Source organism: Coptis chinensis, chromosome 1 (genome assembly GCF_015680905.1).
Source record: "Coptis chinensis isolate HL-2020 chromosome 1, ASM1568090v1, whole genome shotgun sequence".
Classification (NCBI taxonomy): Eukaryota; Viridiplantae; Streptophyta; class Magnoliopsida; order Ranunculales; family Ranunculaceae; genus Coptis; species Coptis chinensis.
The window spans coordinates 85,538,914-85,562,428 of record NC_141456.1 but is presented as its reverse complement, the minus strand read 5'-3'; the positions used below and the strand labels follow the sequence as shown (position 1 = coordinate 85,562,428).

The 23,515-nt window shown below is 36.3% G+C and overlaps 1 protein-coding gene across 1 annotated transcript; it reads right to left on the bottom strand.

Moving 5' to 3' along the window:
* Window positions 1-2,823: 2,823 nt before the first annotated feature.
* LOC147525583 (uncharacterized) lies at window positions 2,824-4,987 on the bottom strand. Its single transcript, XM_086579938.1, has 3 exons — window positions 4,918-4,987; window positions 3,872-4,383; window positions 2,824-3,542 (listed from the first exon to the last, which is right to left on the bottom strand). The coding sequence occupies exons 1-3, from the start codon at window positions 4,985-4,987 to the stop codon at window positions 2,967-2,969; spliced, it is 1,158 nt and encodes a 385-aa protein (XP_086436064.1). The 3' UTR covers window positions 2,824-2,966.
* Between the last annotated feature and the right edge of the window lie 18,528 nt (window positions 4,988-23,515).

The following is a 23,515-nucleotide window of genomic DNA, read 5'->3' as shown; positions in this document are numbered from 1 at the left end:
GTTTTCATGTTTGAAATGCTTATTTTCTGTTTATTTTCAGTGGTGGTATGTGACCTTAGTCCTTAGCTCTAGCATAAATCTTTTATTCATTAATTTTATCTTATCATGAGTATGATTGTAAAGCTTAAGTAGGACAAGGCGAAAGGCATGACTAGAGTGAGATGCCCCATTTTGGTCGACAAGCTAGGAGAAAATATGACTATCGTATTGCTCTTATTTTATTTGCCTTCCGTCGAGGCATAAAATGTTTAGCTATATATAATTAGAATTAGTAGTAAATGAATTTTCTCCATCACATTAAACATTTTGATGCTGTGAGTAACTGATTTTTGTTTGTTTGCTCACCCAGAAAACAAAGAGATCACCGAAAGTAGAATTTGGCAGTGGAACTACTAATGCCTCCATGCATGAATGCTTGCAGGTATAAGTTTTTGTACATATGTCCTATAAAAAGGAACTTTTGGCAGCATTATAATTTAATGTCCTCATTTTGCAATCTAAATATTGATTATTTCTTTCTTCACAATGATATGGAGACATATGCTCAAACAACATCGAACAAGCTGAAAAAGAAAAAGTACTTGACTTCTCCATGCTTTTAGCTTAGAGGACCTACGAAGAAGTGAGATATGCTACTGACATTATGGATTTGAGGCTCCTCCTTAGAAAGGCCAGAAATTGATAGTAGGTACACATCTTATAAGTTTATGCTCTCTCTATCAGTCTATTTCCTTTTTTGTATCCCCTTTTTTTTTATTGGGTTTTTCACTAACAATAGGTGTTAATAACTGAACTATGCATAACACCTCAATTTTTGTTATTGTCTATTCGGGATCTCAGCAATCCATCACTTCTATTACTGAAATGCTTGGACCTCGATATTATATTGTTTTCTAGAGAAGTTGTGCCCCAATATTATTTTGTTGTTTTTTTAGAATCTATTCTAAAATGGGGAATGACAAAGCAAGATACATAAGGACTCAATACAGGAATTTATATCTTATATATGTTTGGTGGTTGAAATTTGGAAATGCAAAAAATCAAAAAGCTTTTAAGAAATGTTCTTCAAGTGATTTTGCATTCACTATTAAAATGTAGTAATGAAGCTCATAGTATATATGCACTAAATGGGCCAATAGATATGCCGGAATTTGCCTGCCCTTTAGCTGGGTATGTATCTATGTAAAACCTATGTTGTGGGGGTTGGCCTGTGTTAGCCCACCCCTGCTTTTGACCACCACTGCTTTGATGTTTGTGCTTGCACAAAGTTTAGGATAACACTTTTTAATCCCATTTCCTGTTCAGACTTCACAAGAACACGAGTCTGTTATACTTATTTGGATATGAAGCTAAAAAAAACTTTTATAATATGATGTTTCACAGGTAATGAGAAACAATTACCAACTCTGGATTACAGGTCATTAGCAAATCAATTTTCATGCAGTGGATTACTCTCTTGAAACACACTCATCTAATACATCAATGCATATATTTTTTCATGCTCCCCAGCTCAACCAGTTCACAATGTGTTACACAGGTACCCTAACACGAGTGCTTGGGATATAATGTTGGGGATGAATTTATGGGGTACCATATACAACATCGTCTACATGTTCAAGCTAGCCACATGGAAGTGGATTTGAGGCAGTCCAGTTTTGTAGAGATCATCCAGAGGTAGCATGGGATATTTTTCTCTTTTGTTTGTGTGGGGCAGTTGGGCAGAACTTTATCTTTTTGACCATCAGTCGATTTGGGTCCCTTGCCAACACCACCATCACAACTACTCGGAAATTTGTGAGCATGGTGGTTGCTTCAGTGCTTAGTGGTAATCTCCTGTCAGCAAAGCAGTAGAGTGGTGTCATAATAGTCTTCTCCAGTCTTTCATACCAGATATATTTGAAGTGGAGAAAGCTCCAGAAGAAAAGAAATCCATGTAAGAAAGGATATTAATTCATCATACTTCTTTGTTTCTATTATTATGGATGGGTCTAAGCTTTAAGTTTTACTGTTTCCTTAAGTTTTGATAGTTTTGCAGAGTAGAGGAAAATGTAATTGGTCATTTATGTAAACTGAAGCGGTGTAAAGCACAAGGGCCCTAGCCAAGTACTTAATGTGAGACCCCATAACTTTGAGATCTAACAAAAAAACTATATAGAGAGTTGATTAAAATGAGCTGAATTGATAGGTTGTAGAAGAAGAAAGTGCCTTTGTACAATACGCTTTATGTCTTGTGAGCAAACTAGTGATTTTCTTAGTCGTCAGTGAGAAAACATAAAATGTGTAATAATAATTGTCACTGAATTCGGGGCCCAAGTTATGAGCAAAAAAGTTGGGGCCCCAGTTGCCCGCCTCTCTCGGCTACCCTCAGAGCCGCCCCTAATAATACATTTGTTCTCATTTCAGCAGTGTCTCTTAGTTGTAAAAACCAAAATATTATTTGATTTAAATTTATGATTGTAACAAGTAATGATATACTTTGATGCATAACTATAATAAGTCAGTAAGTTGACCTTTGTGATTTCACGTCTGTACGAATGAAAAACAATTTAGTGTAATTATCGAAAAAGAAAAAAAAAACCCCCAATTTAGTGTCAATTAAAATTGTCTTACACGTCTGCATTGCTAATACTAATACGTGCATAGCACGTGCACGATGGTAGTAAGAATAAAAAATTACATGGTTTTGTGACCTACTCACTAGAGCACCCTCCAAAGCCAAAGTACGTAGCATTTGGGTTCTCCCATTTATGTAAATATGGGGGAATGCCCTCATACATTAGTCTCTCAGTTCTCCCATTTATGTAAATATGGGGGAATGCCCTCATACATTAGTCTCTCATTCATATCTAAAGATGCACCTATTTTTGCCATGGCATCAGCAACAAAATTAGCTTCTCGCCAAGTGTGAGATAGATGAAGTTGTATAAACATCCCCTTGCATCTCGTCCAATACAGACCAGATCGTTTCAATTCAAATCCTTGTTAAGCGTTGGCTCGATCCAAATGGGGGCCGGAATGATCATTGCACACTCCAGTGGATAATGCACTTCGAAGCTGCAATCTTCCAGATTGAAGACACCAATGTCATGAGGTCCAACTCCAAGATCACTTGCTTCATAATAACCCTCCAAAAAATCGTCTGTGAAGTAGATGCAATTCGGCTTACATCCTGGGAAGTCCGAAGCCAATAGAGAAAATGAACTATTATCACCTATAAACACAGAATGACCGAGTAGACTTTTGACCTCAGTCCATTTATGTTCATTAGTATTCAATTTGCACACAACAAACCCAATAGAAGAATAGGTGTTTTCATGATATCTCCTTGTCCTTATAACTAGTAGCAAGTCTCCATCTGATTCCACAAGATACTTCGTTTCCTCGCCATGAACTCCGATAGGTGGTGCAACTCTTGACACTTTGGGATGATGAGGTTGATTGAGATCACAACCAAAAAGTGCTCCATAGTCGTCAACAAAGTAGAATTGATAGCCATAGTAAATAACGTCATTAACAAGTGTGTATGTTGAGTCTAGGTTTGTCTAAACTTTGTCGCCAGGCTTGAAGAATGCTATGCGATTAAACCCACCATGGATTGCCATTATAGCATAATTGGGATTAGATGTTGGGTTTGCAGAGACAACTGCTTTTCGCAGATATTCACAGCCCCAAATTCCATGGTTTTCGTCATGGAATTCGAAAGCTGTTAAAGGGGGCAGGTGGATCTCATTCTCAATCGACACAAATGGGTTCAAGAGGCGAACCTCGTAATTCTCCAGAACAGTTACCAGCCATCCAAAACTACAACCCCGACATAACCTGTTGTGCGGCACTGGTACTTGGAAATCTAAGACTCTTTTTTTCCTAAGACTCTTTTCCTGGAGAGATCGTACAAGCTGCGTGTCTGGTTATCATGTGTAATTGGAGTTGGAAGCATGAGAAGAGGAAGTTGGTGAGGTAGACAACGGGGTTGACTTTCCAAATAAGCAGATCGCCATGACTTACAAACTGCGCCCAATCGAACATAATCATCCACACCACTCAATTTTTCTGCAATTGTAGAAAGAAGATGACCCGGAAGTTCCAACCAGTCAACCACTCTACTATCTGTGTCCTCGAAAGGATCATAAACAGTAACACGCCCTGCACAATTATCCTCTCCATCTGTCTGATCCCTTATATAATCGGAACAGTTGAGAAGATTTACAACAAATCGAAGAAAGAAGAGGACATATTTCGAAAGCTCCGCCGGCACAATGGATCTTAAAATGAAGTGCAAAATATTTTTTTCTAAAGAAGACTCCGAAGGTTGTTCACGGAGAGAAATCACCGCCACCACAGAGACAAAGAGTACAGCAAGCCGGGTATCTATAGAGACAGAAACTTAAATAAACAGATTTCAGATTTATAAGAAGGAAGATGGTTTCCTAATTGTACAAAGTAAAGAACTTCCAAATTAATTTAGATTTCCTAATCGTACCTCAAAAAGGATTCGTCGACTGGCAGGACTTCAATATATGGTTTTGTGGTTAGGATTCGGCCCTATGGTTAGGGCTGCAGATGGTTTTCTATTCCCATATATTATCTTCTCAGTTTCATTGCGCACATGCCTTGCGCGTGATGTATTGGGCCTGTCATTGAGTAGGTTTTCATCCAGCTTTATCGGTAGTCTAGTACAGTACCCAAAATATACCAACTGGTCAGGCTAGTCCAAATGTTTTCTTTATCTCATTTGCTAAATCTATGCTGAGATGTACCGAAAGTTTTGGTGCGCACGATTTCTAGCCACACAATAGGAGGGGTAGAACCGGAAGAACAGGAGGGTAAAACCGGAAGAAAAAGATTTGAAAAGATAGTATCGTAATTTTGTCGACAATGTAAACGAAAAATGGGTTTCCACCTCCTCTAAAACTGAACCTGAACGAATTAAAGAAACTACTCCAACTCCACAATATTGTAAAACTAACTGCTTCTTCTTCTTCTTCATTTTCAACTGGTTCTTCAATATCTAATGAGCTTTTTGGACCAAATGGTGGTTCTTCTTCTTCTTCTTCTTCTTCAAAGAATAACTCTTCAACTGGGATTTTCGACTCTGTTTTCACACACCCATCAACCGTACTCTTGAACAAATTTTTTTTTTTTTTTTTTTTCTAGGAGTTTTTACTAGTTTTTTGTCTTTGATCATACATTCATTCTTGGGTTGTTGATTGATTATGTTATTTGATTGATTGTTTTGATGAGAAAATGGTAACTTGGACTATATTTTACTTTTTTGGTTAGTTATGCCATTATTTGAGTTGAACTTTACACCATGGAAACTAAAAAGAACTAGAGTTTAATCCATTTTTTTTTCTTCTGTTATGTGTCTTTGGGTTTCAGTATTCACACTCTGAGGTGACTGGGTTAGGGAGAAAGTAGGATTCAACGAATCAGGGAGGGAACAAACAAGATTCTACAAGTTTGTGAATTTTAGCCATTTAATTGGCGTAGTAATGGCTAGTGGTAAAAAATGGTACTTAATTATATACATTCATATTTATGAAATATGATTCTTTGACAACATTTAAACAAAAGATCATGTGTATTGATTTTAATTAATGTTAATGTAGCATGAGATTGTATTTATGTTTGTCAGAATCTCGTTCTTCAAATTTCTATGTCTAGAATCTATGAAAACTGAAACCAAGTACAAACAATAATAATCGTAAGAGAACTAAAAGAACTATTAGAGTGAGTACTTGTAGTGCTAGAAGAAACTCTTGCTCAAGCTCCCCCAATGATTTCTTATGTTTCTCAATGCTACAATATGACATGATGTTCCTGTCAAAAACCTCATCTTCTTTTACCTGACCTGAAAATAATATCCACAGTCTAAGTAAATATATCGAATTATCGAGATGATATATTATATATACTAGGCAACATAAGAAACTAATCTTGTTGTTGCTCAGTGGCTTTAGGGGAAATAATGAAAACCCGATGCCGAGGTGATAGTTCACTACACCAGAATTCAAGAAATAGGACACACTCTTAGGACTATATACCCTGTCTTAATTTAAAAACAATAATTGCCGTCTTAAATTGTCTTGACCCCGTCGTAGTTGTTTTTTAGGTTGACTAAGGTTGACTCTGGGACATTAGTTTTTGTCCCAAATACAAGATGAGACAAGTTGTCTTTCTTGGGTTTGGCCACCGTCGTAGATGATTTTGGCGTAGAGAAGTATTGCTGGCGCCCAATATTTAACTATCCCACCCAATATTTCTTTCTTTCTTTCAGTAACCCTCTTGTAAAAGGAAAGTGAGGCTTTTCCTATCGACAAAAAAGGTAAAGATTTGACGTTCAGAGCTGCATCTCTCTCAAAATCAGCAAGAGTTGTATCTCTCTCGCAAGTTTGGTAACCCCCCTCATCTCTCTCTCAACTTTTTGTATCTCTCTCTCTTTCATCAATTTTCGTTTTTGTTCAGTACCTCAATTTCTGAACCTCATTTTTTTTTCGTTTTAATAATCATTTATGAACCCCAATTTCTAAGGTTGTGCATTATTGTAACCATACAAAGTGGAGAGGAGGTGTCAATTAAATTGGTATGTTCTACTATTTGTGTTTTTTTGTTTGAGAATTTTAAAGCAATTTGTATACAGCTTGTGTCTTTGTTGTAGTATTTTGATGTGATTGTTCATATGATAATTTTATTGGACCTAATTAAATCGTCATGGGTTTTGTAAGAATAATAATTGAATGTTAAAGATATCTTTTTTCTTTAGATATCGAAACCGACGATACAAGCTTGCGAGCTGATAGTTTTTCTCTGTTGATAACTATCAAGTTTGAATCTTTGTTGAAGCCTATTTAGTAAGTTGGTTTGCTTAATGGTAATATGTGCTAGGTTTACATCTAGACTTAGAAATACAAGTGATTTAAATTATTAGTTCCCTTTTTAATTTATTTAGAGAACTCCCTTTGTCTTAGATCCTAGAGTTCTTACACTTAACTATACAGTTGCGGATTATTCATATAGAGTTGTGGGTAAGATTCCTTGTGTTGTTTATATCATCAAAAAAAAAAAAAAAAAAGATTCCTTGTGTTGGCAGAGAGGGTATGTCATTTTTTTTCTTGTTACATTTCATATTTTTTTTTTGTTTTTTGTGATTTACATTCTTTTCTTTTGAAATGGGATATGAGTTGTAGTTAATTAGCTTTCTCTTTTTGTGACTTTGAGCTACTGTTTTATGCTTGGTTAGTAAGTTTATGTGAGAAAGATTAAAGGGGTTGTGTGGTTTGCTTTGCTTTCTTGTTTTCTGACTTGGGTTTTTGAGGAAATTGAGGAAATGTAAAGGGGTTTTAAGTTTGGACTTGAAAACATTGTATATTGTTGAGATTAGGTGACTCGAGACTCTTTTCTTAGACACTATTTGAAGACTTGCTATTTAACTATCAAGTCTCATTGATCTCATGAGGAAATTCCATCTATGTGCGGCCACGATAAAAGAGAAAGAACCGTTTGGTTTTAAGTTTCAAGTCTCTTCATTTGGTTGTAAATAGAATATTGGCTCTGAATCTTAGCATGTTAAGTATGAGTCTTTATGATACTTGTCTTTTGTGTATGCTCGTCTCTAATTATTGGCTCTGAATCTTAGCATGTTAATTATTGCCTTTTCGTCTTATTATTTATGCAATTGTTTTTCATTATATCTTATTTGCATTTGGGGTTGCAAAATGTTTCTTATAAAATTATTTTGGCTTGTTTTTGTGAAATAGAAGTAGGTCGATGATCTAATACTTGCGAGGTAAATGTCTACTATTGCTCCAAGCAAGGCATGGATGAAAGAAATAAGTCCATGTCCTAAGTATTTGGCGGGTGTTGACTATTTTATGGAATTTGCTAAAGGCCATTCGGGGGGTTTAGATTGGTATCTTTGTCCGTGTTTAAACTGTCGTAATGTTGGTGGTGGAAAAATTTACGAAGTGGTCAAGGAACATTTAATTTGTGTTGGTATAATGACATCCTATACAACTTGGTATTGTCATGGCGAACCCATTAATGATGTTGAGCTTAATCAGGAGCGTAGTAGTGCATCTGCTAGTGGCAAAACTGTGGAAGAGCAACCACGAATGCTGGATTTGGTTAATGATGCTCTTATGCGTTCTCGGCCTGAGGGCCTCGATGCATGCATGAATGAATTGGGTTCAGATAGAGATACTCACGCTGAACTCAAAGAAGGTAATAATTCTGAAAACAATTCATGTGAGGACGCAAAAGCTAAAAAGTTATGGGAAGATGCGACACAACCTTTGTATCCTTCATGTGGAGTGTTGCCGACACAAAGTTGTCTGTTATAGTTGAGTTGGTAGGATTGAAATCTATGCATAATTGGTCCAATAATAGTTTTAATGAGTTGCTTAAGACGCTTAAAAGAGTTCTTCCTAGTGGCAACACCTTGGCAGAGAGTAAAACCGATTGTTTGGAAATAATGATCAAGTCTTTGGGTATGAATTCCATATAGATCCATGCATGTCCCAAAGATTGTATGTTATATTGGAAACATAATAAAGATCTTAAATGTTGTACTATATGTGGAGAAGGTAGGTACAAGGTTGAGTTTAATAAGGTCTCGCTTGTACCAAAGAAAGTATTGAGATACTTTCCTTTAACCCCAAGGTTGCGTAGGCTATACAGGTTAGTCTTCTTGTTTGTTAAGCTTGATTTGTTGTTCCCATATCAAACCAGTTATGTTTTTTTTTCATTGCTTATCTTTGTGTAGCATTCCATGGATAGCTGAGATGATGACATGGCATTCAAAATCAGCTTCCCCAATTGGATATATGCGCCATCCATCCGATACTTCTTGTTGGAGGGGAATTGATACCATGTATCCTGAATTTGCTGCCGAACCACGTAATGTTCGGTTAGGCCTTTCAACCGATGGATTCAATCCATTTGGTAGCAAGAGTCTTTCTCACAGTTGCTGGCCTGTAATGATTGTCCCTGATAAGAGCCCAAAACTGTAGTTTTAACCCCTTAATAATACTACTTTTAGACCAATTATGCGAGTAATAAATAAGAGTTAATGCTAATTACGTGTTTTTATGTATTTCAGGCATGGAACTCAATTATGTGTAGAAATGTGCCACTTTGGCGATATAAAGGAGCAAAGGGTTGGTTGCTAAGAAGTTCTGTGATAAAGGCCAAGATTCAAGGAGACAAGCCTTTATGAAGCCTGGTCAAAAGCTGAAAAATCAACATGGGCAGAAATAGTGCACAAGTTAGCAGAATTTCCGAAGACCATATCTTTTGACTCAGGCCTCGGATTTGGGCCTACCTTATGTCAAAACGACCGGCTCGGAAAGATCTTTCCAATGGTCCAATCTTTGACCCAATCAAAGGAGCAAAAGTAGACGAAAAGTCTGCTGAAGTCAAAGACAATTGAAACGGGCTCTGTGGACTAAAGAAATTAGGCTTTGGGCTCGATTTTCCGGCCCAAAACATGGCTCCTCAGCCCATGCATGAAATTGTGGATCTGGTCTCCTCCTTTACATAAAACAAGACTTAACTCTTAAGAAGGGGATAGTTAGAGAATCTAGAATAGAAAGTAACCATTAAAATAGCTTGTAAATCTAGTTTTTGAATTCAATTAGTTAAATTAATTAGTTTCATACATTGCTTTAGATTAATTTTTTGAATCATTGTTCTTCATTGATTAGATAAATAAAATAGTTATTTCTTGTTCATTTTGATTTTGTCATTTAAAATTGTTAGATCTAATTTCAATTGTTGTTATTTAATTCTTAGTTATTAATTTAGATTTCAATTATTGTTTAGTTAAATTTAATAAAGTTATAATCTTTATATTACGTCTAGTTTTAATTCACATCGTAGTATAATTCCCGCCATTGCTCTTATTAGACTTTGAATAGATTAGTCAATCTATGAAACTTGAATGCTAAAGAACTAAGAGTGGAACGAACTTTTTACTCCACTCTATTTCGATAGAATTGAGGGTATAGAAATCTTTGGTAGCAACGCGTAATTAAGTTTAGTTTCACTTGCATTTTGAGTTTCATCGTTCATTTCGTAGGTAAATTATTCAATTTTACGCTTATCAAATGGCGTCGCTGCCATCTTAGTACTCTTTAGTATTGTTTTCTGTAGACTTGATAGTTTTTCAAAGTTCCATAACCCACCCACCCTTGTTTGGATTCTCACCGGGGTTGTTATGCGTTTCAGCCTTTGCAAGTTTCACCTAAAATTATTTCGAGAAATTTTCGCTACTGGGCAAGCCAAAGTGGGCGCACCTCGCCACACGCCTGGAATCCCACCCTTTGCCTAAAGCGCCACTGCGCTCTACCAAGGCCAACTTGAGCATTTACCAAGGCCACACGCTGAATTCCAACTTTTGCCTCGAGCTGACACGCACCGCCTAGGCCTATTCGGCGCCCTGCTTTCTTTCTTTGGAAACCGCCCGATTTCCACGAGGGTTTGTTTCGAACTTCCATTTCTTCAAAGTTTTCAGTGTTCTAACTTGTTATATATACTGAGCACGCATAAACAAGACACTATTCATAAGCGCAGCAAGGAGGCTTTCAGGTACTCTTTTCTTCCACACCTCACATCTTCTGTTAGAGGTTCACACTAGCATATCAGGATTGTTTGGAGTGTTGTTGTTTTGCATTAAGATTGGTCTTAGCCTTGCATAAGATTAAGGTCGGGCCGAAGAAAAACACCTAACGTAATTAACCGACAACGGCAACAAACAAGTCTTTCTAGTATACCACTCACTACACCTCTAGCTAGCATACCACACACACCACCAAAAGTAATGGCTGAAGAAAGAGTGTCTCCTCTCTCTGATTTTTACAAAGCCTTGAACGATAGCCCTAAATCTTGCATCGTTCTATCAGAACCAGTGGGGGATTTCCGAATCCCCCCAAATATATTTAATTTATTACCCGTTTTTCATGGGTTAGACCATGAAAAGCCCTATCAGCACATGCGTAGGATTGACCAAGTTCTTACTACATTCCACCATCCTATGGTAGGTGCTGAACAAATTAAACTAAAGGTATTTCCCTTCACCTTAGCCGATTAGGCGGCGTCTTGGTTAACTGCCCAAGCGCCAAATTCTGTGGACTCGTAGGCTAAGCTTGTTCAACTATTTATGGAACATTTTTACCCACCACTGAAGACCGATGAAATGCTTTCCAAGATTCATTTCCTTCTACAGAATCCTCATGAATCATTTTTCAAAGGCTTGGAATCGTTTTACCGATCTACTTATAGAGTGTCCACATCATAACCTCGCGTAAGACACATTAGTTCGTGCCTTTTTCAAGGGACTTCTACACCACCATAAAGAAGTCCTTGACATAATGAATGGGGGTAGTTTATTAAGTAAAGGAGCCTCAGAGGCTTATAAATTTTTAGAAGATCAGACTAAGCGTAATAATAACTGGGGGGGGTAGTGACGATATCTCCCCAACGCTTAGTTCTTCTACAAACAAAAGCCCGCCCGGTATGTTTGAGATGAAACCCGATCCGGAACTTAAAAATTTAATCCAATCTCTAACTAAAAAGGTAGAGGCTATTTCTGTTCAACAAACGCCTATCCCCGTTATGAATGTCAAATCCAACCCATGTAATTTATGTTTGAGTCCAGAGCACCCCGACTCCTATTGTCCTTTCGTTTACGAACAACAAACATTACAACAAGATAACGTTTGCTCAATTAATAGTTATCCTATTCCTAACGCCCCTTGGAGACAACACCCCAACTTCAGTTGGAGAAATAATCAACAAGAACAACTCCAGGATTTAATAATCAAAATGTTAGGCAAGTAAACAATTATAACCAACCTTCACCACGACAAGGACAAGGTCATGGTAATTATAATTATAACAACCAAGCGCAACCACGACAAGGTCAAGCACAAGGTCAGGGTAATTATAATAATTATGACAATAATAATTATAATGGAAATAGAGGTATCGTTCCGGTTAATAATAATAACTATCACAACCTACCTATAAATAATCAACGTGACATAGTTCATGTCACACAACCTATAGCTAACACTCTTCCACAACAGGATCGTTTAGATACCTTTATGCAATCTCAACAACAGATTTTGCAAGCCATCTAACTTTCCTTACAGCAGCTAGCTCAAGAGAAAGTACAACCCAAAGGTGTGTTTCCAGGACAAGCAATACCTAATCCTAAAACACCAAACACAGCCTTTGAGGTGAACGGTAATACTAGTACGGAAAATATAAACGTAGGTGAGCTAAATGTCATCACCATTCTCCATTCGGGTAGAGTGGTTGACAACAATGTAACTATGCTTATAGTTACCCCACAAGTAGTCCCTACACAGGAGATTGAACTAGATACCGAAATGGAAACTGAAGAGCCTACCCCTGTAGAGGTACCAGTTAAACCACAACCTAAGAAACAAAAAGCAAAGGTTAGACATCCAATTGAACCATACGCTAAGCATAGAGAGACACCACCGTTTCCCCAGAAATTAGCTATGTTAAATAGAGATACAAACTTTGACGAGATTAGGGAAGTATTCAAGAATCTAACGATTAACCTGCCCTTTCTCGAAGCAATTAAAAAATTACCTCACCATGCTATGTTTCTTAAGGAGTTGTGCACTACTAGGCGTATGACAAATATTCCTAAAGACGCCTTTCTAACTGAACAATTTCTAACTTTAACAGAACATAATGGAATTGTGAAGTACAAGGACCCTGGTCGTCCTACTGTACAATGCACCTTAGGAGATTTTCACACGACCACCGCATTATTAGACCTGGGGGCAAGTGTCAACTTACTCCCGTATTATTTATACAAACAAATAGGTCTACAAGAGATGCAACCTACTCAAATGATGTTGCAATTAGCGGATAGGTCTATTATGTATCCTAAGGGTGGGTGTGGTTGAAAATGTGCTAGTTAAGGTCTAGGATTTCTACTATCTTGCTGATTTTGTTATTCTCGTTACAGAAGTCATTAATGACTCTATTCAGATCATTTTAGGGCGTCCATTCTTAGCAATTGCCAACGCGCTTATAAACTGCCGAAATGGTTCGATGTCCTTGTCTTTTGGCCATCTTTCGGTTGAGGTAAATGTTTTTAAAATGATGAAACAGTTACCAGATTCGTCCATAAATGGAGAGATTAGCATGATCGAGAGCTTAGCTCAAGATTACTTTAATAACACGTTTGCAGAAAACCATATGCATAAATTTCTCTCTTTTGGAAGTTTAGATTTTGTCGATGACTCCTACGTATAAGAAGTCAACACCATCTTTGAGTCTACACAAATCGTAGAACCTTCGGTTGCTCCATATACAGAGTTTGAAGACCTGCTGCCTAAGCAAGTATTCATTACTCAAGATGAGGACACCCTAAAAGCTTTTATCGACATACCAACCACCTCGGTACTTAAACCTCTTCCTCCTGAGTTAAAATATATTCAACTTGATCCGGATGGTAGCCATCCGGTAATTATATCTTCTCTGTTATCTAAGGAGGAAGAGACACGTTTAATCAGGGTGATTAGGGAACATTGTTCTGCGATTGGTTGGTCCCTAGCCGATATTAAGGGAATTGACCCTAATGTGTGCACTCACCATATACATTTGGAGGATAACACAAAGACTTCTCGTGAACCTCAGCGTCGTTTGAACCCGGCCATAAAAGAAGTGGCAGGGAAGAAGTCTTACGGTTACTTGATGCGGGTATCATATACCCCATCTCTGATAGCAAATGGGTCAGTCCCATTCATGTAGTTCCAAAAAAATCAGGGATTACAATGGTACGTAATGCCAAGGGTGAATATGTTGCCACACATGGTCCTATGAAATGGAGGATCTGTATTGATTACAGACGTTTAAATGCCATGACATGAAAGGATTATTTTCCCTTACCCTTTATAGATCAGATGCTAGAACGTCTAGCTGGTCATGCTTTTTACTATTTTTTGGATGGCTACTCTGGCTATTTCCAAATTATTATTGATATTGATGACCAAGAAAAGACTACCTTTACATGTCCTTTTGGAACATATGCCTATAAACAAATGCCTTTTGGCCTTTGTAATGCTCCTGGTACCTTCCAGCGGTGTATGCTTTATATATTTAGTGACATGGTAGAGCGTTTCATGGAAGTATTCATGGATGATTTTTCTATCTATGGAGACTCTTTCACTGACTGCCTGTCTAACCTATCTAAGGTTTTGACACGGTGTGAAGAGAAGAGTCTAGTTTTAAATTGGGAAAAATGTCATTTCATGGTAAAAAAGGGCATAGTATTAGGTCATATTGTATCTAGTGATGGCATAGAAGTTGATAAGGCCAAACTAGATAAGATAGCGACTCTACCTATACCACGGACTATCCGAGATATTAGAGCCTTTCTAGGCCATGCAGGATTTTATAGGCGCTTTATCAAAGATTTTTCGAAAATAGCTAGGCCGCTAACTAATCTGCTTTTAAAGGATGCCATCTTTGATTTTAATTTTAACTGTAAACAGGATTTTGAAACTTTAAAAGCTGCCTTAACTTCTGCACCCATTATATAGCCTCCCAATTGGTCTAAGCCTTTCGAACTCATGTGTGATGCTAGTGATTATGCAATTTGGTGCCGTCTTTGGGACGTAAACTAGATAATAAATCCACTGTTATTTATTATGCTAGTAAAACTCTAAACGATGCTCAAAGGAATTATACAACTACTGAAAAAAAATTCTTAGTTGTCGTTTATGCTTTAGATAAGTTTCGTCCTTATTTGGTTGGTTCTAAGACCCTAGTTTACACGGACCATGCAGCCTTTAGGTACCTTCTCGCAAAGAAGGATGCTAAGCAGAGATTAATCTGATGGATTCTCCTCCTACAAGAGTTCACATTAGAAATAAAGGACAAAAGAGGGGTCGAAAACGTAGTTGCGTACCACTTATCTAGACTGACAAACGACGATGATAGTGATTCTGAGTCTATACCCGACTCTTTTCCGGATGAGTATTTGTATGCTATTTTTTCTACACCATGGTATGCTGACATTGTGAATTATTTAGCGGATGATGCTATTCCTTATTATTGGTCAAGAAATGAACATAAGAAATTCTTGGCCAGAGTTAAGCTATACTACTGGGATGAGCCCTACCTTTTTAAGTATTGTACGTATCAGATTATTCTACGTTGTATTCCCCAGTGGGAATATAATGAGGTTCTCTCATTCTGCCATGAAAAAGAGTGTGGTGGCCATTTCAGTGGTATGAAAATAGCTGCTAAAATTCTACAATGTGGGTTTTATTGGCCTACTCTCTTTAAAGATGCCCAAGTGCATTGCAAGGCGTGCATTCATTGCCAACAACTTGGGCGAATCATGAAGCGTAATATGATGCCATTGAATCCAATCATGGTGGTAGAAATTTTTGACGTATGGGGCATTGATTTCATGGGTCCCTTTCCAGTTTCCCACGGCTTTATCTATATTCTAGTTACTGTGGACTACGTGTCTAAATGGATAGAAGCCATGGCTTGCCGTAGCAATGTGATAAAAGATAAAATTGAATAATTTACCTACGAAATGAACGATGAAACTCAAAACGTAAGTAAACTAAAACTATCTTATTAGCCTATATGTTTATATTTATCAAAGTTTCTACTCTCAATTATATCGAAATAGAGTGGAGTAACAAATTCGTTCCACTCCTAGTGCTCTAGCATGGAATGTTTTCTAGTCTAATTAGTCGTTTTTAAGTCTAATGAGAGTTTTACGAGGGGGAATTATACTACGATGCAAATACCCACAAGATACAAACTATAATTGATTCAACTACGGAAATACTACGTTGATTCTATAATAAGGAATTAGGGGGGATTGATTCCACCTTAACTCAACTTAACTCACTAATGATTTAATCGTCAGTAATCCGAATTGAATCGCCACGAGAACAATTGGTTTTTCCTAATCCCTAATTACACATGACATTTCTACCAATTCATAACTAGCATGTGAGCGATTAAACCCATTCTCATGGCTTAATTAATGTCGTTTCTAGAGTGGAATAGAAATTATGACGATTCTACGATAATCGAATCAAGATTTCATCAAGGCTTCTCAACCCCTCTAATGGAGGTTTAGCCGAGAATCATTCCAATCATTTCCATATGAATCTAAACTAAACATAATATCAAGATTCGAAATTTACTAATCTAAATTAAACAATAATTAAAATCTAATTAACAACTAAGAAATGATAATCAACAAGAATTAAAACTAGATCTAATAGATTGAAATAACAAAAACCGAAATGACAAGAATAATCACTATTTTATTTATCTAATGAATGATATTCAATGATTCAAAAAATTAATCTAAAACAAGAAAATGAAATTCTAAAACTAAGTTCTAAAACTCATTAATGGAGGCTAACTAATCTAATTCTAATCTAGGTCTAACTATCTACCATTAACAAAGAGCTAAGCTTTTGTTTTTATACTTTCAGATCCAAAAATCGTGCATGGGCTTGGAGCCATGTTTTGGGCCAGAGAATCAGGCCCAAAACCCAATTTCTTTAGTCCAAAATGGGCTATTCAGCTGCAGTTGGCTTCAACAAATGTTTTGTCCACTTCTGCTCCTCTGATTGGGTCAAGGCTTGGACCATTGGAAAGCTCTTTCCGAGCCGGTCATTTTGACATAAGGTAGGCCCAATTCCGAGGTCTAATTCCAAAGATATGGTCTTCGAAAGTTCTACTAACTTTGTGTGCTGTTTCTGCCCGCGTTGACTTTGACTTTTCAGCTTTGACCGGGCTTTAGAAAAGCTTTGTCTTCTTGAATCTTGGCCTTTAATCACACAACTCCTTAGCAACCAACCATTGCTCCTTTATCTAGCTAAAGTGGCACATTTCTGCACATAATGGACTTTGAAGCCTGAAATGCATAAAAACACGTAATCAGTATTAACTCTTACTTATTATTCACATAATTGGTCTAAAAGTATGATTATTAAGGGGTTAAAACTACAGTTTTGGGCTCTTATCAAACCACACCCAAACAGCATTTTGCTTGTCCTCAAGCAAAGATGAGAAATTAAAATAAGTGACCAAAAATGGAGTTCTATCTACTATCGTTTCGCTGAGTGCGATTGCATTGACCATATGCAACAAGGCCTTAAACCACTAGGAATTCCCTAGTGGATGAGTTATAGTCTCGTGAGAATTTTCCAGTGAAGGTACTAAAAAACTTCATCTATACTACAACGACTAAGAAATAAAACTATTGTTTCCTTATTTATGTCTCAATTATCTATACATCTCACTAGCAATGAATACAGAATAATCATGTCGAAACTTAGTTTAATATATGCATAATAATCAATCATCTACAAATAAACATATATACAATGAGTAATGCTATGAAATGCAGAATCAGTCCGCTTTTCAAACTTTGGAATAAGCGCCCTTAAGTAGGTTCTCACATAAAGTCAAGATAAAAATCACTCGATTTTTCCACTCAAGTTTTGCTACTCCAAATGCAGTGGTGGGCATACTTTACCTTACAATCTCAATGACACACAAGGAAGCCGAAGTTGATCAAACACATCTCCACTTACTATCCCACTAACCTATTCCTAATTAAGCTAGAGGTCTTTATTAGGTGTCAGGGGATTAGGAGATGGTTTAAGAAGGAAGGAAATGGATATTCAAAAGGGACAAGTCCTGAGATAATAGAGTCTTCATATTATGTAACTAGAGAAAACCTTGTTATTTACTTTGCTTCTACACTTTGTTTCCATCCTTAGCCATATTTTTTTTTTTTTTTTTTTGGCTTTTTGACTCCTTTTTATTCTATTTTTTTTTTGGAGTTTTTATTTTATTTCTATTTTTATTTTTCTTTTCTTTGGATGGAAACTTCTTTTCTTTTTTTTTGAAGCAATTAACTAACTTTTGTTTACAACGGGTTTTTCTCTTCTTCTTTCTTCCTTATTCTATTCTCAGACTTATCTAAATTGGGTACGTTGATTTATTATTTTTTTTTTTTATTTTTTTTTTATTTATTTTGTTCTATTTTGTAATAGGGTAAAGGATTTGTAGTTTTTATGAAAGGGCTAATGAAAGGCTCGCCGGGGCTTAATTAGCGGAAAATATACTTAGGTCGGAATTTCTAGCTATATCGATCCAAAAAGGGCCTAAATTCTCTCTTAGGACATGGTATATTGGTCAAGCAAGTGGACGTGTGATTTCTCTATTCAGAATATACTTCTCCCTTGTGTCATTTCTCAAATGTTTAACTCATATAAGGCTTCAGGCTATATTCTCACAGGATTTGTAGAATAAGTACTCTAGCCTAGATTTTAAACTTATCGCCAAACAATCATAGATACTTATGTAATATATTTATAGATAGATGCAAAGATTATTACCTACATATTAACCTAAGTTTCTAAAAACTATTCTAATGCAAAAGCTACGTGAGACTTCTAGATTATTAAGAGCATAGAGAAAGAAACAATACCAATATTCCTAAGTGTATAGCATAAACTTTTTATTTTTATTTTTATTTTTATTTTTTTAAGACAAATAATATGTAATATACAACCTAATATGTGCTTAACATTTACATCGTGTTTCTATACCACCCCCAAACAATTTGGGAGAAGGGGGTTCATGAAACAATTCAATAGCACAATTAAATTATGTAACTAACTAATTTTTATAATTTTTAACATTTTATAAATAAAAGTGCATAATTTACATCCTTAAAGTGTCTAATTTTTGCAAATGTTTCTATCCCACCCCCAAACAATCAAACACTTTGTCCTCAAAGTGTAAAGAGATAAGGAAAGAATTTGCCATAGAAACGTGGCAAAAATTGAAGACTGTGAATGTAAATATTGTAAAGATGATACGATAATATGAAACACAATTAAACTGGTACGTACTAACTAACACAAACTTTACTGGAGTAAACATTACAGGCTTAGGGTGGCAACTTGATTTGAAATGAATACCAAAATACGCCACCCCCAAACAAAATTGGAAAACTCTTTTTAAGTTTGAAAATTTTGTTTGGCCTATACTCCGTAATGTTGGTATTGTACTTAAAAACTTGGGTCTTTTAAAGTCGATTCCTAGACTTATCTAAACATATGTATGAATATGCAGGTTTATCATATATCAACAACCGAAAATAGTTGTGGATCGTTCCATAAATAAATATCATGAGAAAACATATCCAAACATAATCAAGCACCAAGATTTCCTACGACGCAGCCTAGTGGAATGAAAGCTAAGTCGGATAGACCTATAACATAACCGAAAGCATGCACCTTATGTTTCATCTTTGAACGAGGGTGTCCTAGTGAATAAGTGTGGAAAAGTGAATGGTTGTGGAAAATATGGTGGATTGGGATAAGTTTTAGAGGGAAAGCATGGAAAAAATGAGGATGTGGGTTTAGCACAAAACTCATTCATGGTGTAGTTAGGGACCGCCTCAAGTCTGAAAATGAAGGTGTCAAGTGGTTTATCCTTGGGAAGTATTTGTTTATTAGGTGGATTTAAAAATCATGAAGCAAGGAGGAGAAAGTAAAGGATCGAGTGCAAACTCGAGGTTCCTTTGAAAAGGTGGAGGGTGGGGGGAATATTGGTGATGGAAGGTGAATGATTCTCGGCTAGAGCTCTCAAGTCCATATCATCGTAAATCTTGATATATGCAAGACATTCCTCAATAGGTGGGTCAAAAGGATCACTGGGATAGAGATTGAAAAATTCATCTTCCGTCATAGCATCAAGGGATGAATGGTTGTTGGCGCGGGGACTCGCTGAAGTGGTAAAGAAGCGGTGCAAAAGAGTTTGCAGGAATTCTTCTTCGATTTCGCCTACTACCGTGGGAGTCATTGTTAAAGTCGGAATTTCGAAGGAAAGGAATTTGTTAATCTGTTTCTCCGAAACATGTTTTTGAAGTAATCTTGAGCTAAGCTCTCGATCATGCTAACCTCGCCATTTGTAGATGAATTGGGATACCGTGGTCCTCATTTTGAAAACATTTACCTCAACGTAAAGATGGCCAAAGGACAAGGACATCGAACCATCGCGACAGCTTTATGAGCGTTGGCAGAGCCAAGAAGGGGACGCTCTAAAATGATAGGTACAGAGTCGTTAGTGACTTCGTGGTCGAGGATAACTAAGTCTTTGGGTAGTAAATATTTTGGACTTTAACCAAAGACGTTTTTCAACCACACCCTTAGGATACTTAATAGACCGATCAGCTAATTGCAATGTCATTTTAGTAGGTTGCATCTCCTCTAGACCTAATTGTTTATACAAATAAAACGGGAGTAAGTTAACTGATAACCCGTAAAAACTCAGTTAGATTACTCTATTCTAACCTTATTCTTACGGTATCAATAATTTATTTCCTACTCTCACATGTATATTCATGCAATATATAGAGTACGGAATCGTTCCACTCTTAACTCTCAAGACTTAAACAAATTCAACTAATCAAACCCCAAGAGGACAATGGTGAGAGTGATGTGTTATGTGAATTATCTATTCTACGATTATACTATGGATTCAATTTATACTAACAAGATACGATAATTCAACTACAGAAATACTAACTGGACTCTATGATAAGGAATTAGGGGGATTGATTCCGCCTTAACTCTACTTAATCTACTAACAAAGAACTGTCGCACTCCAAATTGAAATACTATCGCATAACAATTGGTAAATCTAATCCCTAACTATTCATGGCAATCTCTACCAAGTAATAACTAGCATGTGAAGCATTAAACCCATTCTCATGGTGAACTAATTACTTCTAGAATTGAATAGATTATCGAGGCTAATTCTAAGCTAACAAAATCAAGTTTTCATCAAGGCTTCCTCAACCCTCTAATGGAGGGTTAGCCTAGAGTCATTAAACTATCATTTCTCATGAAATCTAAACAAGACATAATATAAAGATTTGAACTTTACTTGTTTAAACTCAATTCGAAACTACTCATGCAATAATTGAATTAAACTAATAATGACAAATAAGTAAATCTAAGGATTTAAGCTAATAAATAAATGAAAATGAAACTAGATTATGGAGAACTAATTAACTTTATTTATCTAATGAATAGCAATAACAATAATTTAATAATGAATTTAAGGCAAGAATAAAAACTAATTAATTAATCTAAAACTAGATCTAGAACTAAGGTTTAATGGCTACTTTTCTTATCCTAACCTAATTTATTTTCTAACCTAACTATCTACCATTAACAAAGAGCTAAGCTTTTGTTTTTATACATTCAGATCCAAAATTCGTGCATGGGTTTGGAGCCATGTTTTGGGCCAGAGAATCAGGCCCAAAACCCAATTCTTTCAGTCCAAAAAGGCCTCTTCAGCTGCAGTTGACTTCGACAGACTTTTCGTTCACTTTTGCTCCTCTGATTGGGCCAAGGCTTGGACCATTGGAAAGCTCTTTCCGAGCCGGTCGTTTTGACGTAAGGTAGGCCCAATTCCGAGGTCTGAGTCCAAAGATATGGTCTTCGGAAGTTCTGTTGACTTTGTGCACTATTTCTGCCTGCGTGGACTTTGACTTTTCATCTTTTGACCGGGCTTTACAGAGGCTCTGTCTTCTTGAATCTTGGCCTTTAATCACAGAACTCCTTAGCAACCGAACTTTGCTCCTTTATCTCGCTAAAGTGGCACATTTCTGCACATAATGGGCTTTGAAGCCTGAAATGCATAAAAACACGTAATCAGTATTAACTCTTACTTATTATTCACATAATTGGTCTAAAAATACGATTGTTAAGGGGTTAAAACTACAGTTTTGGGCTCTTATCAAACCACCCCAAACAGCATTTTGCTTGTCCTCAAGCAAATATGAGAAATTAGAATAAGTGACCAAAATGGAGTTCTATCTACTCGTTTTTGGATTGCGATCAATTGACCATATCGCAACAAAGGCCTTAAACCACTAGGAATTCCCTAGTGGACGAAGTTATAGCCTCGTGAGAGTTTTCCAGTGAAGGTACTCACAAACTTCATCTATACTACAACGACTAAGAAATAAAACTATTGTTTCCTCATTCATGTCTCAACTATCTATACATCTCACTAGCAAATGAATAAGAATAACCAAGTCAAAACCTAAACTAATATATGCATAATAATCAATCATCTACAATAAACATATATACAATGAGTAATACTATGAAATGCCTAGCAGGTTAAGTTTCGAAACTTCGAATAAGCGTCCTTAAGTAGGTCCTCACATAAATGTCAAGACAAAAATCACTCTCGATTTTTCCGCTCAAGTTTAAGCTACTCCGGTCAAGCATTGGGCACACTTTACCTTACAATCTCAATGACAAACAAGGAAGCCGAGTCGATCAAACACATCCGCCACTTACTATCACACTAACCTATTCCTAATCGAGCTAGAGGTCTTTATTAGGGTGTCATGGGATTAGGAGATGGTTTAAGAAGGAAGGAAATGGATATTCAAAAGGACAAGTCTGAGATAATAGAGTCTTCATATTATGTAACTTAGAGAAAACCTTGTTATTTACTTTTGCTTCTATACTTTGTTTCCATCCTTAGCCATATTTTTCTTTTTCTTTTCTTTGGCTTTGACTCCCTTTTATTCTATTTTTGGAGTTTTTATTTATTTCTATTTTTTTTTCTTTTCCTTGGATGGAAACTTCTTTTCTTTTTTTGAAGCAACTAACTAATTTTTGTTTACACAGGTTTTTCTCTTCTTCTTTCTTCACTCATTCTATTCTCAGACTTATTCTAAATTGGGTAGGTTGATTTTTTTTTTTTTTTTTTTTTGTTTTGTTTTTTTGTAATGTGGTAAAGGAATTGTGGTTTATGGAAGGCTAAGGAAAGGCTCAGAGGGGCGACTAGCGGAACATAATTCATAGGTTTGAATTTCTAGCTATATCGATCCAAAGAGGGCCTAAATTCTCTTAGGATATGGCATAGTGATCAAGCAAGTGGACGTGTGATTTCTCTATCCGGATTTTACTTCTCCCTTTGTGTCATTTCTCAAATGTTTAAGCTTCATATAAGGCTTTAGGCTATATTCTCACAGGATTTGTAGAATAAGTACTCTAGCCTAGATTTCAGAAACTTACTACTAACAATCATAGATACTCATGTAATATATTTATAGATAGATGCAAAGATTATTACCAACATATTAACCTAAGTTTCTAACAATTATTCTCGATGCAAAAGCTCACGGAGGCTTCTAGATTGTTAAGAGCATAGGGAAAGAAAACAATACCAATATTCCTAAGTGTATAACATAAACTTATTTATTTATATTTTTGAAATTTTTAACTTGAAAACAAATGCATATTATACATATCTATATCCTAACAGATGTCTTAATTACACGTGTTTCTATGCCCCCAAACAAGAAGCATGCTTTGTCCTCAAAGCATTTAAATAAAGAGGGTAGAAAAATACCATGGAAACGCGTGAAATTCTGGAACATCTGCAA